This window comes from Aquarana catesbeiana, linkage group LG06 (genome assembly GCF_042186555.1).
Source record: "Aquarana catesbeiana isolate 2022-GZ linkage group LG06, ASM4218655v1, whole genome shotgun sequence".
Taxonomy (NCBI): Eukaryota; Metazoa; Chordata; class Amphibia; order Anura; family Ranidae; genus Aquarana; species Aquarana catesbeiana.
Window position 1 is genome coordinate 343,443,264 of NC_133329.1, and position 19,550 is coordinate 343,462,813.

The 19,550-nt window shown below is 39.8% G+C and overlaps 1 protein-coding gene across 5 annotated transcripts in view; it reads right to left on the reverse strand.

The window, feature by feature from the left end:
- LOC141147023 (sodium channel protein type 2 subunit alpha) overlaps positions 1 to 19,550 on the reverse strand; it is a 323,489-nt gene that overhangs the window by 41,161 nt on the left and 262,778 nt on the right. For 3 of the 5 annotated variants that reach the window (XM_073633969.1, XM_073633967.1, XM_073633968.1), the window contains one exon: positions 4,432 to 4,554. In XM_073633969.1, coding sequence (XP_073490070.1) covers positions 4,432 to 4,554 — 123 coding nt within the window. Of the gene's footprint in view, positions 1 to 4,431; positions 4,555 to 4,903; positions 5,027 to 19,550 lie in introns of all 5 variants that reach the window. The other 2 variants (XM_073633971.1, XM_073633970.1) reach the window with 1 other exon arrangement.

Here is a 19,550-nt window from a genome sequence, read left to right on the forward strand (position 1 = left end):
AAAGCGGAGGTCCACCCACCCCTGCAAAAAGTAAAAGCCAGCAGCTACAAATACTGCAGCTGCTAACTTTTAATAATAGGACACTTACTTGTCCTGGAGCCCAGCGATGTTGACACCGCAGCTGATGATTCCATCAGATGTTGGGTGCTGCCGCCGCCATTGCCGGTAAGGGAACCCGGTAGTGAAGCATTACGGCTTTACACCAGGTCCCTACTGTGCATGCGTGAGGCATAGCTGCGCTGTCCTACTGGCCTGGTGGCGGGGGAAGGAGGAGGTAACCGAGCTGCTGACGTAATGCGCCGCGGCCCGGTGTCCCCATCAGCTGTCGGGTGCTGCCGCCACCATTGCCGGTAAGGGAACCCGGTAGTGAAGCATTACGGCTTCACACCGGGATCCTGCTGCACATGTGCGAGGCACTGCTGCGCTCTCCTACTGACCCGGTGGCGGAGGAAAGAGGAGGGAGCCAAGCTGCTGACGTAATGCGCCGCGGCCGGTCTCCCGAAAGTGGGGATACGGTACCTGTCAAAGATAGTATCCGCTCCCTCCCCCCCTAAAGGTGCCAAATGTGGCACCAGAGGGGGGAGGAGACAAATGAGCCTAATTTCCACTTTTGGGTGGAACTCCGCTTTGATGTAAATTCTCATAGGGTATTTTGTCGAAGTTCACTTTCTTTTAAACTAGCCTTTGCATATCTTATATCTAGATATCCTAAGAACAGATACTTCAAATTTTCTTTCTTGGGAATTAAGCCACATGAGGTGTAGCTAAGCCCCACCCATCCAACATTCCACTATATAATAAAAGCAGCACATTGGTCAATAAGAGCATTCTCCTAGGAAATTAGAATAGTTTGTTGACATGGCATGTGTCAAGTTTTCATTTCCTCATTTCTCCGCAAATTTGTTCTAATCAAACTTTAAATTTTACTTCTTTTACTTCAGACTGTAGCAAACAAAGTTGTAATCAACAAAGAGAATCTCCCACTGAGCCATAAATATTTCAATCTGACACTGTTGCCCTTACAAAATTAAATTCAAATTATTTGTATTTATTGTAGTACAAGCTTCAGACGTACATTTCTAGTTTCTATAGAATAGAAAAGATTCATGCATGGAATAAAGTGTTCTCATAAAAGCAACAATTTTCAATAGTTTGTGTATGCAAATACATATTGCAGTAAAACAAATGAATGTGCAGCATTGAATAGCAAAATCTGCACATCAGATTAAGTACAAAAAGTATGTTGGCACCACATGACTTTGGGTACCTTAATTGTTTTCCTTCTATAATTGCAGCTTGCATATTAAACATATGGCAGTGTTGTAGATGCCTACAACTTTCTTTTGGTAGTTACTGATGATGTCATGAATATGCAGAGACAAACTGGGCTGGCCCACAGATTTTTGTTATGTTCTTTTTTTAAATTTGGTTGGTGTTAAACAATTTATTGACTTCTACAGTTAGCAAACAACTCCTCATTGGTGAACATAGCTTACATGTTTGTTGGGTCTTTATAAACTGCTTGGGTTCAACTTACAATACAATGGCTAGCTATATACAATGGTTGACTTTAAGTGGAAATGAGAGCAAGCAGCTGAAGTACAAGTAAGTGCAAACTTTGTTACCTTCAATAAAATGTGTTAAAGCGGAGTTCTGCCAAAAATAAATGAATAAAAGTCAACAGCCACAAAAAGTGTAGCTGCTGACTTTTAATAATCGGACACTCACCTGTCCCATGGTCCAGCTATGCGGGCATACGAAGCCTAGCTCTCCACTCCACCGGAATTCTTACTGTGGGCTGGGCATGCACTGCGTGCTGTGAATGGCCGGGCAATCTTCTGGGACCTGTGACGTGTCCCAGAAGATTGCAGGGAGGGAAGGGGGAGAGGTGAACTTCCTTCCGGTGCCGCGGTGCCCCGGGAGGAAGTGGAAGCTGGATGCCTCTAAAAAGAGGCTATCCGCTGCCCCCCCACAAAAATGACATGCCAAATACGGCATGTCAGGGGGTCACCATCACTTAAGGCAGAAGTTCCATGTTTGGGTGGAACTCCACTTTAATGTCAGGACCTGTGTCATTACTTGAGTCACCTACTGGTGGCACTGTTTTTCCTGGAATCGAAGTGCATAGTTCTGGTGGCTACCAGTGGGTGTTTCCCAGCAGCTGGACTGTACAAGTAATTATGCATCTGATGTGTACTGCTGGGGGGTATATAAGTCCGCCCTTGACTGGAGTTCAATGCTTCAGTGTTCTTCCTGCAGTTGTGTCTCTGCCTGATACTGATCCTAATCCTTACTCCTGTACCTGACCTTGAGATCTGCTCCTTGCTTCCCACTCTCAGTACCTGGCTCCCTGCTCCCCTTGTCTCCTGTCCTTGTTCTGCTCACATGTGCTCCTTCCATTTTGCATATAGTTAGATTATTATTTGGGGTTTTTTCACTGTCACGTTTATCTGTCACTTGCATCGTTTATGATTTACTGGGCTTGGTGTTGGAAGTGTGTAATTTGTCTTAAAAAATTTATTTTAACCTTATTCAGTCTGGTTCCTGATTCTGCCAGATTTCTAATCCAGATAACCATGCTAGAAACCAGAGGCAGATATTGACCTTTTTTTTTTTGTTTATTTTGTTTACCGCTCCAGAGCTGCCACAGCATGTAAATTTGGACAGCGACACACTGAGCTCTCTCCTCATATCTTTCAACTGCTTGTGAAGCACAATAAAGCAGGAATTACAAAAGCCTAATAAAAAGGTAGAACACTATAAAAACACTATAAAAAATACCCTCCAGGAATTATAATTATAATGAAATTTTACATTTATATATATATATATATATATATATATATATACACATATTTTTATTCATATACTTTTATCTCGCTCATTAATCAATATATTTTTTTATTTTTTACATTTTTTATTTATTATTTATTATTTTTTTCATTATTATTTTTTATTTCTATTAAAATGTTATCATATTTTTATATACACACTTCTCAATATATATTTCCTTGACTTATTATTGGTATTGGTTAGAACGCTATTTCTATTTGCCTTTTCCTCCTCTCTTGTTCCTGTCCCCACCGACGGCCAGCTCAGAGAGTATAAATTGTGTGTAGCCACCCCCATGGTCATAGATTGATAAAGGAACCAGATGGAATTCCGAAACGCGTCCCTTTCTTATGACCACATCCGTTTGCGGTCCAGGCTGTTTGCTGTCCCTCAGTGATGACATCATTTCCGGGTCCTCTCTTCCTGTTCCCGGACTTCGCCACTTCCGCCGGCGGCTCCAGCGTTCTAAACACCCCGCTGCTGATCCTGACTGGACTCGGTGTTACCACCCAAATAACAGCCTGGGGATTCCTTTCCGCTGTGACCCCTTCCGATGCTGAAGAATCCACCATTCCACCAATTGTCATGATGTGCCATTTTTGCCTTTTGTAAGTGTTTTTAATCCCGCTGGGGATATTAAACTGTTTTACTTCTACACTTAGAGGCATCTTTTCTTTGCTTGGATTATAATGAATACAAAATCTATCCATACTTTTGTTTTAAGAAATAGCCATATTTTAATGGTGTGAAGCAAATAATTTGACAGTGAACCCAGTGGTGCTAAAATTAAAGCCAATTTATCTCTGCATGTCAACTCATACATTATCGGTAACATTATTCAAATTGTGGTAAAACACATACATTTTACTTCATTACTTGTATTATTAACTTAAAGTGTCATTAAACCCAAAACTTGTATGTCTATGTTTTTAAAAGTATGTTCTAAACCAATGTGCAGAAGCTTACAAAGTGTTGTGCACTAGTAAATACCTGGTTGATCCTGCCTTTCCCATGGACCTTTATTCTGTCTGTGGCAACGATATGGCAGCCGAAACCCCTGGCTCCTATTTTGCCACACTCAGTGTGCATGCTCAGCCAGCTCCTTTGTTTCCCCATTCACTTCCTTCTATCCTCTGGAAGCTTCCCCACTAGAGCCAGCAGGTTGATTGACAGGCCCCTTACAGTGAGACAGCTGATCCCTTTCCTTTACTCTCACTAAAGTTTTTTTTTCTGCTTGCTCCTCCCTTTTTTGTCTTCACAATACAGTGCAAGCACTCTACACTAATCGCCTTAGAGTAGTAAAAAAAAAAGTATTTATCTTCTCTATTTTCATGTGAGCTAAATGTTTTCACTTTCATTGTTAGATTTTCAGATGGTAATGCTAAACTTGTTTTAATGCGTTTAATGACACTTTAAAAAAAAAAAAAGATGCTTTGTGGCTTCTTAATTATAGACCTAGACAAGTTGTTAGATATGAAATCTAACATGATGTGTTTTTTACAGCGGTAATGGTAAAGCAATTGAGTTTATTTTTCATTCCTTATGAGATAACACATGCATGTTTCTACACATGCATTAAAAGTTCTTTTTTATTCTTACCCTCATCCCTTCAAAACGTGAAAGGGCTCTTAGTGGTCTCAAGGCCCTTAATGTCCTTAGGGACTTAATAGCCCCTAGTTCTGAGTATCCCAAGGCATTAGCTACTAAGCTAACGAGTGACACCTATATAAAAAAACAAAAACAACAATTCTAATTTTTCTGCCACCACATATATGTTTGAGGTATGCTTTGGTTTGCCAGGGGAAATCGACCCATTCTAAATTCTTCCATGTGGGCAAGAAAGCTGAAAAAGAAGTCTGATTAGAAAGGACAAAGTACATAAGATCCACCAGATGTTGGAGACCTGTTGACACAATGGAGCACACACCCTCAAGGTCTTACCGACTCTCACATTTTGTTGGAGCTCCAGTTGGTTTTTGATGAGCAAAATTAAGCATGGCAATAAAAATGAACCTACAACAAAGAAAACAAGTGAATCTGTGCTGTGTGACAACCTAGGTCTTAGCCTTACCCTGATGCCTTCAAATCTTGATAATGCACGTAGAGGTCTCAATGCTCTCAACGTCCTTAGAGATTTAATGGCAGCTAGTTGATCATACCCGAGGGCCACCGCCAAAAGAGAAATGATTGAAATCTGTTCAGAACCAACAGCACGTTTAATTAATAGATGAGAAATTTGTAAAACTTGTGACTAACTTTTGCTTTTAAAGGGAAGTTCATTCCTCTGTCCCTCTCTGAAGGTTTTTTGCTTAGATTATAACCAAAAAAACTCTGTTAAAGAAATAATGAAACTAAGTTTGTATCCTTTAGAACACTTCAGTTTACAACAGGGTGACAAAAGGCAGTAGAACATCCAATTTTCAAAATACCTCTTTATTTATAACTTCAAGTCAACATAGGAGTTTGCATGTTTTGGACTTAACTAATAGTCATTAGTCATAGCCTTTAATGGGAAACTACATCTTTGGTGCAGTTATACTTAAGTCTGAGCACCCCCTAACCCCAAACCCCTCTGCCAGTCTTATACTCACCTGTCCCCAATCCAGCATGTAGATCACTACGTAGATCAACCCACTTCTCAAAAATCTTCCTGGCTGGGCTTGTGCATGCACTCTACAATCCTTTTTATGCTTACTGAGTTCAGTGTGTGCTCCATGTGTTGGATTAGCTGGGAAGACTTTTGGCAAATAAACACATACTGGAAAGGTAAAAACACTTAACATTAAGAGAGAAAATTTTCCAAGGATGAGGGCTGCTCTCCAAGTCTTAGACTGGGAGGGAATATTGGCATTGATGAACACAGAACAGAAATGGGTATTCTTCAAAAAGACTGTATGTGAACACACTGCAAAATCTATTCTCATGGGTTTAATAAAATGTGGCTCATGGCCAAAGTTAAAAAAGCTATAAACAATAAGAAAAGAGCCTTTAAAAAATATAAAAATGAAGGAACACTATCATCACTAAAATGTTACAAGTAATATAAAGGAATATATAAAAAGGAAATTGGGGCCTCAAAAATTCAAAATGAACTACAGATTGCAAAAGAAAGTAGGGTAAACCCCCAAAAATCTTCAAATATATTAATAGTAAAAAGTTCTGGTCTGAGCATGTAGGCTCTTTGAAAATAACCTACAGTGGGTGACTGAGGATAAAGAGAAGGAAACGTTTTTAAATACCTTCTTCAGCTCTGTGTATTCAAAGGAGCATGGGGAGCTCAAGTCCATAATTGGAATGATATTGACATAGCCCCAAATGAACCACTATGGCTCAAAATTGATATGGTCCAGAAATATTTAGACAGCATAAAGGTGAATAAAGCACCTGAAGCAGATGACATACACCCACATGTCTTAAAAGAATTGAGCTCTATCATTTCAAAGCCATTGTTTCTAATTTTTAGGGAATGTTTAATGACAGGCATAGTTCTACTGGATTGGCGTAAAGGCCAATGTGGTGCCTATATTTAAAAAGGGATCAAAGTCTTTACTAAATAACTACTTTCTTGTTAGTTTAACTTCTAGAGCCAAGAAGATACTGGAGAGTTTAATATAACACCACATGGATGAGTTCGTGCTAGGCAGAAGTATTTTAAGCAACAGACACCATGGATTCATGAAAGATAGAAGTTGTCAAACAAATCATATTTCTTTTTATGAGGAAGTAAGCAAAGCAAAACCTTAGACAAAGGAGTGGCTACAGACTTGAAAAAATCAGTTTGTAAATGGATATACAACTGGCTAAAAGACCATATTGAGAGAGTAGTGTTAATGTAATGGTAATGGTTAATGATTCATACTCTGAATGGTCTAAGGTTATCAATGGTGTACCCCAAGGTTCAGTGTTGGGACCCTTACTTTTTCATATATTTACATATGATATAGGGTCTGGGATTAAAAGTACTATTTCAGTGTTTGCAGATACACCAAGCTATGCAGTGGAATAGTGTCCTTACAGGATGTCTCCAACTTACAAGCCAACCTCAATGCACTGTTTAATTGGGCAACTCTGTGGCAAATGAGGTTTAATGTTGATAAATGTAAAGTTATGCACTTGGGGGATAAAAACATGCATGCATATTACATACTAGAAGGAGCACAACTGAGGGAATCAATGGTGGAGAAGGATCTGGGTGTTCTGGTAGACCATAAGCTTAATAAAAGCATACAATGCCGAGCTGTGGTTTACAAATCAAACAAAATCCTTTCTTGTATTAAAAGAGGTATGGACTGCAGAGAGAGAGATATATCATTTTGCCCCTGTACAAATTATTAGTAAGACCTCATCTGGAATATGCAGTTCAGTTTTGGCCACCAGTTCACAAAAAGGATATGGGGCATTGGGGAAGTGGAGAAAGTGCAGAGAAGGGAAACCAAGGGCATGAAGGAGCCCAGCTTAGCTGAACTGAATGTAAGAGGAGATTAAGGGGGGATATGATCAACATGTGTAAATACATAAGTGGTCCATAAAGTGAACTTGGTGTTGAGTTAGTCACTTTAAGGTCATCACAGAGGACAAAGGGTCACTCTTTACGTCTGGAGGAAAAGAGATGTATTCTCCAAATGCAGAAAGGCAGAGCTGTGAAAATGTTTAATAGACTCTCTCAAGAGCTGGTACTGGCCAGCTCAGCAGATCGTTTTAAAAAAGGCCTGGATTATTTCCTAGATACATGTAATATAACTGGTTAATAAAATTTAAAGGTAAAGTTGATCTGGGGAATAACCCGTTGCCTCTTGGAGGATCAGGAAGGGATTTGTTCCCCTGCTGAAGCAAATTGGATCATGCTTTATTGTTTGTTTTTTTTTTGCCTTCCTCTGGATCAACTGTGGTTATAGGATTGTGTATAAAGGATTGTATAATTTTTTTCCCCTTCTATTGGTTGAACTGGATGGACTTTGACACAATGACACATTGTGTCAACAGGTCTTATTTTCAGCCAGACTAACTATGTAACTATGTAAGTAAATGACCGGGTGATCTAGGTAGTGTTAGCGCAATCAATCGGTAACAGGAAAAATTAGTAAAAATTTAGCATGAGGCACTCTGATTTTAGGGCCAAAACACGTCAAGTCACCTGTATGCTGAAGTTCCAAGTAAGTCATTCTGGAAAGTAAATACTATCAACTTTTATCAACTTGTTGGACAGGGTGAAGTAAAGTAAAGAATGCACTGAATGATCAAGCTGACAGGAAGAGGATTTCAGTGGAGCAAACTTGTATTGTACCAAAACCTAAGTTTAATTATAGATTGAATGACTACGTTTCTTGGTGCTTGCAATTGCTACACTGAAATCTAAAAAACATTGTAGAAAGCGGTTTGTGGAAACCAGTTTCAAATGTGGAATTTTCCTTTATCAATGGTAGGAGAACAGAATGATAATGCAAAATGAATTCAATACTTCTGCCAGTTTTGAAGACAAGGAGGTCAAGTTTGATAAACAGACTCTGTAAATGTTTTCATGATTCATGATCACGAATGCTGAATCATCATGCTGTGATCACTGAAACGCAACTGAATACAATTCTCATTACACCGTTTTGACGCACATCGGGTTACACTCAAAGCAGTTTAAGGCAAACCTTTATAATAACTTAGTAGTTAGCACAGCTCATTAACACTTTGGCATCTCTAGCTTGACTGTTGAGTAGGACTCCTTCAATGTAATTGCTGCTTCCACTAAATGAGTCACATGTTCTCTCTAAACTTCGACAAAGAAAATGTAAGTTGCTTGCAGAGTGCATTATCTATTTAGAGCACTATTTTACTTAAGTGGATCGTGAAACATATTGTTACAATGACGACCACTTCACATTCTTTCTTCATACTTTTGTTAACAGAGAACTCCGGTCTAAATGAAAATGTTTTCATACTTTCTAATAGCTATGCTGTTTGGACCTCTAAAAATTACTTTGTAAAAATGTCTAAAATTTTGATGCTGCCATTATGTACAGCTGTGGCCAAAATTTTTGAGAATGACACAAATATTAATTTTCACAAAGTCTGCTGCCTCAGTTTTTATGATGGCATATTGCATATACTCCAGAATGTTATGAAGAGTGATCAGATGAATTGCAATTACTTGCAAAGTCCCCCTTTGCCATGAAAATGAACCTAAGCCCATAAAAAACATTTCCACTGCATTTGTGAAGAAGGCTTCAGGGCACCTAAGAAAGTATAGCAAGTGCCAGGACCGTCCCCTACGGTTGATTCAGCTGTGGGATCGGGGCACCACCAGTGCAGAGCTTGCTCAGGAACAGCAGCAGGCAGGTGTAGGTGCATCTGCATGCACAGTGAGGTGAAGACGTTTGGAGGATGGCCTGGTGTCAAGAAGGGCAGCAAAGAAGCCACTTCTCTCCAGGAAAAACATCATAGACAGACTGATATTCTGCAAAAGGTACAGGGATTGGACTGTTGAGTAGTGGGGTAAAGTCATTTTCTCTGATGAATCCCCTGTCTGATTGTTTGAGGAATCTGGGAAAATACCTTGTCCAGAGAAGAAAAGGTGAGTGCTACCATCAGTCCTGTGTCATGCCAACAGTAAAGTATACTGAGGCCATTCATGATTCATGTGTGGGGTTGTTTCTCGGCCAAGGGAGTGGGCTCACTCACAATTTTGCCTAAGAACACAGCCATGAAAAAAGAATAGTACAAAAACTTCCTCCAACAACAACTTCTCCCAACCATCCAAGAATAGTTTGGTGACAAACAATGCCTTTTCCGGCATGATGTAACACCTTGCTATAAGGCAAACATGATAACTAAGTGGCTTGGGGAACAAAACATCATAATTTTTGGTCCATGGCCAGGAAACTCTCCAGACCTTAATCCCATTGAGAACTTGTGGCAATTCATCAAGAGGCAGGTGAACAAAGAAAACCCCACAAATTCGAACAAACTCCAAGCAATGAATAAGCAAGAATGGGCTGCCATCAGTCAGGATGTGGCCCAGAAGTTGACTGACAGTATGCCAGGGCCAATTGCAGAGGTCTTGAAAAATAAGGTTCAACACTGCAAATATTGACTCTTCGCATAAACGTAATGTAATTGTCAATATAAGCCTTTGACACGTATGAAATGCTTGTAATTATACTTCAGTATACCATAATACATTTCTGACAAAAAGATCTAAAAACACTGAAGTAGCAGACTTTGTGAAAGTTAATATTTGTGTCATTCTCAAAACTTCACACCAGGATAAAAATCGATATTTTGGACGACAGTGACAGTTATTTCCAGTGACTGTTCCAATGAGATATAAAAATTACAGCCACATGACTAGTAAGTAAAAGTAAAAAAAAAAGTAAAACTTCTTATTCTGGCTTAACTTTGTGTCAGAGCTGGGCTCAGCCCTTCCTTCTCAAAGCTGGCCACTTAAGCCGTCCAGCCCAGATGATCTCTGCTTTCGCCTTGGTCACATCTCTAGAGACGCTCTCCTGTGTTCCTGTTAAAGACTTGCTTGCCTGACATTCCTTCTGGCTCCAGATCCTGCTTGCTGTTCTAGTATGCTCATCTCTGGCGCACTGACGTTTTGGCTTGTCTGACTATCCTTTCCGGTTCCTGAACTCTGGCTATGTTTTGACAACGTTTACTCCGTTTACCTTTTTTTATTATTATTAAACAAGTGTGATTTTTCTGTACTTCTGTCTATGGATTTCATTGTGGAGTTACCCAACTCTAAGGGAAACACAGTTATCCTTAGTGGTTGACTGGTTCTCGAAAATGTCCCATTGTACTCCACTTAAGAAGTTGCCCACTTCTAAGGAACTGGTTTCCATTTTTGCTTGGGAGATCTTTTGCTTGCATGGGCTACCCAAGGTGATTGTCTCGGACAGGGGTAGTCAGTTTGTGTCCGGGTTCTGGCGAGCCTTTTGTGCACAGTTGGGAATTCAGCTTGCTTTCTCCTCTGCGTATCACCCGTAGTCTAATGGGGCCTCAGAATGAGACAATCAGTCCTTGGAGCAATTCTTACGTTGCTATATCTCTGACCATCATAACAGCTGGTCAGACCTCTTACCATGGGCGGTGTTTGCACACAATAGTGCCTTGAATTCTGCTTCCTGATTGTCCCCGTTTATGACGAACTATGGTTTCCAACCTTCCATGTTGCCTGACTCGTTTGTTTCGCAGAGTATTCCTGCATTACAGGAGCATCTCCATAGTCTTTGTTCCACTTGGGCACGAGTCCAGGAGGCTTTGCGACATGCTAATGATAGGTAGAGACTCCATGCTGACCGCAGACGCCTGCCTGCGCCTTCCTACCAGGTTGGGGACAGGGTCTGGCTGTCATCTCACAACCTCCGACTTCGTGTTCCCTCTCTGAAGTTCGCACCTCGGTTTATTGGGCCTTTCCATATTCTTCGCAGGATTAACCCAGTGGGTTACGCATTAGACTTCCTTCTAATATGCATATCTCAAATGTATTTCATGTCTCCTTATTAAAACCTTTGTTCTGCAACCGCTTTACCACCTTGGTGCCTCGTCCTCACCCTGTACAGGTTGAGAACCATGAGGAGTATGAAGTACAGTCCATTGTTGACTCCGATAGTTTCAGTGGGCGCATACAGTACCTGGTGCATTGGAAAGGGTATGGTCCAGAGGAACGCTCTTGGGTCTCATCCTCGGATGTACATGCCCCTGTCCTCCTCCATGATTTCCATAGAAGTTTTCCCCTCAAGCCTAGTGGTCCTCTGAGGGGGAGAGGTCATTGAGGAGGGCGTACTGTCAGGGCTGGGCTCAGCCCTTCCTGGCTGCTCAGCTGTCGGCTAATTGCCAGCTCCTTTCTCTCCACAGTGACTCACCTGTTGATGATATCCTGCTCGTCAGTCCCGCCTACTTGAGCTATCCAGCTCAGATGATCTCTGCCTTCGCCTTGGTCACATCTCTAGAGACCCTCTCCTGTGTTCCCATTAAAGACTTGCTTGGCTGACATTCCTTCTGGCTCCAGATCCTGCTTGCTGTTCTACTACGCTCATCTCTGGCTCCCTGACATTTTGGCTTGTCTGACCATCCGTTCCGATTCCTGAACCCTGGCTATGTTTTGACTACGTTTACTCTGTTTACCTTTTTATTATTATTATTATTAAACAAGTGTGATTTAACTGTACTTCTGTCTCAGTCTGATTCATGGTTTCTGACACTTTGTAAGTTGAGTGTATTATTTTCAAAACTAGGCACTCAAGAGTAATTTGTTGTCTGTGCCCACCCTACTACAAGATCACTGCTAGTTACTGGGAGCCATATTGTGTTTGTGACAGTCCCCACCATTCATAGCTTTGAAACACTGGAGAAGAGGTGTAGCCATACAAAGCTTTAAAAGTGCTCTCCAAATGCAAGGTGCCGCATAACATTTATCCCCTAGTAATTGTACTGGTTTATGTGGCATGTGTCAACAAATTTTTCCTTCTTCATAGGAATACATTTCCAATCAAACTTTACAAAAAACAAAATGGTGTAGCACTACTATCTTAACCTCTATCTTGTGTTTGCATTTTATTTTTATTACAGGTACTTATATAGCACCATTAATTTACACAGCGCTCTATATATATATATATATATATATATATATATATATATATATATATATATATTGTACATTCACATCAGTCCCTGTCGTCAAGGAGTTTACAATCTAAGGTCCCTAACTCACATTCATATACTAGGGCCAATTTAGACAGGAAACAATTAATCTACCAGCATGTCTTTGGAGTGTTGGAGGAAACTGAAGTACCCAAAGGAAATCCACACAGGCACAGGGAGAACATGCATACTCCATGCAGATAGTATTGTGGTTGGGATTCAAACCGACAACACTAGTTTTGCTAGGTGGAAGTACTAACCACTTAGCCACTGTGCTGCCCCACCACTTAGCCACTGTGCTGCTGTGCATCAATTATTTCTTAATATTAAAGCCAGTCATAGACAGAGGGATTATCTTTCCTGCAACCACGAATTACAGGAAAGAAAATCACTCGATTCCCTCATTAATACAGTCAGTGTTGATGGGGGAATCCCTCCCGCCAGAACCATTGCGTTCTCCCGGAGGGAAGGGGGGGAGGTGTCAACTTGGGTACATTAAGCCTGCCTATAGATGGTTTGAATCTCGGACGGTCCCTGCTGAACTGATCAAGATTCAAACCATCTATGACTGGCTTCATTAAAAACTTCAAACTACAAACACAAATAATTTTCCATTCATTAATAAAACTATCTTATGTGAAACCTAGTCTCCGTCACACACTGTGTTTTACATGGGACAATGTTTTTAATGCATGGAATATTATTTGTGTTTGTGTGTTTTTCTATTAATATTGGGAAACAATTGATGCACAAACAAGATATAGGTTTAGATAGTAACTATACAATTTAGTTTTTTGTTAAGGTTTTTCTGCACATTTGAGAGTGACATGAAGTGTGGGCAGCTACGATGAATTATTTATTTATGTTATATGTTTTCTTGATTTATTTGGGTAGCAACACAAAAAGTTTTTCTTTGGTTTACCTATTCCCAATCAAATGTTGTCTTTGGAAGGCTATGGGCACCGGTTTATTTAGCAATAAATGCACACCATGACAAATGCTTTTACCAATTTTTTTTTTCTATACCATCCTTATATTATAATATACCTGTTTTTTCACACAGAGATACTAACATTTTTCAGAGTGGTAACAGATCCATATTCTATTCTCTGTGCAGTTTTTTTAAGTCCAATACCTGTTACCATAAAGCAAACATAAAATGCTAATTCTGTCCTGCAAATTAAAACTAATTCTATAATTGCCTGAGCATGACTAATAATAGAAGATTTTTTTAAAATTACGTTTTAACTGCTGTTGACTTCAGTAAGAAGCTTTGGACACCTAAAATCCTACATGAGAAGAAAACTGACATCAAAAGGATCTCTAGGAAAACCTCTTTGAACAGTAATCGTTAAAGAAGCCTCTGATATTCAAAGAGGTAGGACTAAAGACCATACTTAGGAAAAAAAAGGACCTGCAGAAGCGTGTCTGGCATCGTGCGCGTGAGATTTTATGAACATTTATCATTATATAATAATCAAGGTGTTATTCATGTTTTGTATGATTAAACACATCTCTCTATGTGGGAATTGCATGTATTGTTGATTTAACTCTGAAGAACATAGTTATAGCATGTTATTCAGATATTCACTTGGATGTCTGTTATTCTGCCCTGGAAAATAACATCTTACGGGACCTGTACAGTTAACAAAAATTATCAAAGGACAAATCTCAGCTCTACATTTGAGGATGCCGTTTGCCACTACACATTTTCTTGGAAATTCACTAATTAGCTGGACTACATTACTTGGACTAACATAAGGGTTTTTTGCTCCCACAATCCCATCCTAGACAACAGTGGAGACTCGTCTCATTGTTTCCCATGATTAGTATACCTAAGGACTGGCATAAAAAAATAAAATGGTTCCTAAAGAGAATGATTATATTATGTGGTTGAGAAGCAGTGCCAGGGTTCACCATGAGGTGACACATTAGGCGAGTGCTGGAAATTACAGGATGGAGTTCAGTTATATCCCTGGAATGGTGTGAATATGGGAAAGCTCTGTATTACTGCACACAGTAGGCACAAAGAATACATTTAGATTTAGTGATTGTACTTTTTCTCTTCGCTGGATATTGTAGTCCAGCCAAGCCTATACCTGACTGTAGGCCATTCCTGGAGTACGTGTTCAAGGACACTTTCAGGCAGGTGACTCAGTGAGGTGCAGTTCATAAAATATATATCCACTGCATTGTAGTCCAGCCAAGCCTATACCTGACTGTAGGCCATTCCTGGAGTACGTATTCAAAGACACTTTCAGGCAGCACTGTTTTTAGTGCCAAAGGTTTTTATGCCTGTAAGAATCTCCTCCCTGACAACCCGTATTGACCAGTATAGTGACTGAACTGCTAGTATAATGTCATACAAAGGGGCAGTAGCAAGGATAAACAAAAGCTATGAGTTGAGTTAATAATTTTATCCAGCTTTGTATAATAAGCATAAAAGGGAAAACATGCCAGAAAAGCAAAGCTGGCTCTAAAGAACATAGTAAAGGTACAACTGCACCAATATACGACAAATAAAAATATTGTCACACGTTAGCCTGCAGTTTCCTGCTTGTGTATTCTTACCTCCTTGCTGCAGTGCTTCTCTACCCTGATTCATTTCACATATGTGGTTTGGCTGTGTTCACCTATGGGCATCGCCTGCTATTCTGTGGGCTTTTATTTCCTTCCTTTCTATCACCTCCTAGCCTACCTCCTATTTTGCTTGCCAATATTAGACATGCTCAATGTAACCCACATTGCCTGAGCAGCTTCACAGATCTCTGAGCTCCCGTTCGCTTGTCACTTGAGTATCCTGTGCCTGACTGCCTGTGTACTGATCCCGGCTTTGTTTACTATTTGTGCTTGTTCGCTGCCCCCCCTGATCTTGGCTTTTCCCCTGGATTTCCTTTTGTCTCATACTGCTTGTACTCTGCACATGCATGCGGTCTCAGCATCCTCAGCTGGGCGTACCTGGGGGCCACAACCCGGTTCCAGCTTGCTGAAAGTTCATCCCCACCATCAGGGGCTCTGGTGAAGAAGCAAGCTGGGGCTTAGACTCTGCGCCCTGGGGAACCCCAAGTTGGTGATCTACAAGGGCTTACTACCACAGATGCTTGGCAAATAAATTATATTATGGGTTTACCTGCATAATAAAGCTATGAACTGGGGTGTTATATTCAGCTTAACTGGAAATCTTGTACCTATTTTCTACACCTCCATCCTCTCCTCCCACACTGCCTGAGTTTGCTAGGGGTTAGGAGCTACATTTTCATATTTCTCAAGTTCCAGATGATGTTGGCTAGAAGTCCTGCGGCTCCTTTGAGCAGTGGAGGAATTTAGTTCAGAGCAATATGGCAGTATGATGGGGGGAGATCTTTACATAAGAAAGCAATTTGGGGGATTTGCATGTTTTTAAAATGTATTTCCAGCCAAAACATTGTATAATTTTGGATAGAGTGAGAAGGGGTTAAACCCCTTTAAGGAATTTATTGCTATCTGGAACTCTGTTAAAGAGATTTCCCTTAATTCCTGTAAAGCTGACAATGTTTTGCCAGACAGGAAGTGAGGGGAACTCTCACTTCCAAAAATAAAAGGCTTTTTTTTTTTTTTTTTTTAAAGTAGAGTGAGGTAAGGCTACGTCAGATTTCTGTTTGTATTTATTGTTAACAAGAATTTAAACTTCCTGGGTAAAGACACAGACAGTTAACTAAAAAAAAACTCACTCTATCAAAAAACAAAATGGGTTGGACGTCTCCCTTTAATATGAGTGCTTGAAATAAAAACAAATATCCAAATCTAAATCTTAGATCAACCCATGCATATTTGGGTATACCTCCAAAAACAACATCTGTCAAGTTCCAGGATACCTACAACAGCACCACAGCATATAAAGGAGAATAAAACATTTTATAAAACAGAGCAAAAAGATCACCACATTTATATTTATGTACTGTAGCTGCACTGCTTCACAGACCGGCCATCTGTTTCCTGCTGAAAGATCAATTTGTGTCATTAACAAAAGTCTTAGCAAGGAATAAGAAAATGTGAGGTTAAAATTGAATCACATAGCACAATGGTAATTCAATAAATACCATTATCTACAGAAACCTAACTGTGGTTTTAACAGTCATATTCAACACTGACATCCCAGAGGACAGGAGTAGGCACTATTGAAATGCCAACACATTTGCTTAATGTTTCAGAATGCTCTTTTCAATACATTTTATAAAAATAAATAAATAAGAAGAAGAAGAAAAGAATAAAAAAAAATTCTTATACAGAGATTACTTCTGTGCATGATTTGGTTGGGGTAGAAAAAAACACACATACTGATATCTGATGCATAATATTTGTGCTTGGTTAATCAAACAGTCAAAAAGAGCCACAATGATGTACTTTAGTACAGTAAAACGTTGGATTGCGAGCATAATTTGTTCCAGAAACATGCTTGTAATCCAAAGCACTCATATATCAAAATTCCCCATAAGAAATAATGGAAACTCAGATGTTTTGTTCCACAACCATTTATTCAGAAGTCCTTCAGTCTATAGTGCATATAAAAAGATTATAGCAATGTGATAGGTTGTGTAACCATAAAATGTCCATCCACAAATGGCAGCCTCCACAAGAGGATTAGAAGCAAAATCCAGCAGGAGATACAGAGTATAAAAGAGAAGAGAGGCACCTCTAAATGTAGCAATATGGTTACATTTAATGAAGGTACAACATTTAGCAACTCACATAGTTGATGGTTAAAACAGGCACATCTATGTATGCAGACATCTGGGGTAAAGCTGTCCACGTAGGCTGTCCTCCGCACCGCCTGTGCTCACCGCTGTCAGTCTGCAATCGTGACCGGGAAGACTACCCTGCAGAAGAGCGATCTGAAAGCTCGTGGAGCACAGCGTGAAAGGGGTAATGTTGATGGCAGTGCGGAGGACGGTCTATGTGGACAGCTTTATCCCGGGTGCCTGCATCCTTAGATGTGCATGTATTTATTCATCAACCATGTGAGTTGCTAAATGTTATACCTTCATTAAATGTAACTGTATTGCTACACTTAGGGCTCATGCACACTGCAGCTAAAAAAAAAGCTGCTTTTACAGCATTTGAGCTGTTATTTCAGTCTGAAGAAGCTTGTGCTTTTTTGTGTTCTTCTGCAAGTTTTTATTGAGCTTCTTTGAGCATAAGCATTTTCTTTCACAATTAGAGGCGCCTCTCTTCTCTTTTATACTTAGCTGTGACATGACGCTACTCGTATTGCAAGACCACACTTGTTTATCAAGTTAAAATATGTAAAAAAAATGTGCTCATCTTGTAAAACACTCGCAGACCAAGTTACTCGCAATCCAAGGTTTTACTGTACTAGCTACCAAGGGTTATTGCACTCTGAAACCAATAGGGCTCCAATAAAAAAACACTGACCAGCTCTTATGGCCAATAGTTGCAGTCTGACCACTCCTATATGCCACAGCTCACTATTAGTCTGATATGTTTCCTATCATGGATGGGCCAGTATGGATGTGCCAAATTAAGTGAGCTCCAGTTCTTAAACATTGGTGTTTGTTATTTTTTTATATAAGAAAGCTCTGGGTTGTGGGGCTCCCAGGGTGTTTTAGAGTGAGGCTCAAATTGCTGACACACAACGATGAAGCTTAGTACAATAACAAGGACAACAATTTTAAAGGGTTAGTCTACCAATAACCGATTTTTGCTTTTTCCTGAGTCTTTTTTGATTTAATTTTTTATTTTGATGGCAAAGGCAGCAGCATGAATGTGACTAAAATAGGATCACTCTGGCAGAAAACATTAACTGTAGAGTCATAATAAGGAGAAATAAGAAGCCAGTGGATGATTATGCTTGTTGTCTTCCATCCATAACTTTGATATTGGTTTGACTAACTTAGGACATTCTTTAATCTTAGCTTGTAAATGTGAATCGGAAGAACATGATGTTCAGCATTTATTTAGTAGGCTTCACTAGCTATTTACTAAACATTTAAATAGAGTTGTCCAATGGTCTCTCAGAGCTTGCTGAAGCCTGGTAAAAATGTAAAAAAAAAATCAGAGTTCTATTAATACATCAGGAACCCCACCTCCATAATAAATAGTAACATCAACGCTGGGATACTCAGCATTCCCCATGGAGGGATAGTGACGTCACCCTTAACTAGGCACTGTGAGAGGAAATCAGGGTTAAGGTAAGAATATTTACTAACATTTTTCCCCGCTTTTTTAACTTTAAAATGTATCTCTAGAAAGAATGTTCTTTTGTAGTCTTGGATAGACCAAAAGGGGTTTGACGGTCTAGCAATTTTTTTTTTGCTGTCTGTGCCCCAATGAGGAGATTCTTCTCACTATCTTTACTTGTGACTGCCCAGAAAGAAAGTGAAGGGAAATCAAAAATGTTGAAGCTTTCATCAGATCAAGAGGTAAGGGAAATTCTGTCTATCTGGACCCCTGTTCCAGTAAGAATTGTTTAACAGGGGATTTTCCTAATTTTTGGAGACTTCCTTCTCCTTCCTCCTTGTTTCTTCCTGGGACATTTAATGCACCTTCAGGAACATTTTTGCAGGATTCTAAAGAATGTTTGTTACCACCTGGGATCAAATATATGGAAAGGTAATATTGCAGCAATTTACTTTTTCACCAAAGTCATTGTATAAAACCAAAAATGATTTCAACGTTACACACTTTCATATCAAGTCACATGTTACATGGTAATAAATGAAATGCACAAGAACCCCATAGCTTCACATCCAAGCATGATAGTGGCTGGGGGTATGCCTAGCCATATGCAAAATACATACAAACTTTGATGGCTTCAGCAGGGAAGCAAGAAAGTATGCTGAAAGAAGATTTGGAATTAGTGTGCATTTGATCTCTCTGATGATTCTATCCCTAACTAAATTACAAGATCTCTTTGGAATTCTTTAAAGTGGAACTAAACCCATCAATTTAACAGTTTCCTAAAACAGTTACATTTGAGGCATGCCATGAATGATAACTGTTTAAATGCTCTCAAATTAACAGTCAAGCCATCAAATGGCTGGTATTGTAATTGATCACATGTGAATCTCCTTGGCAACTGC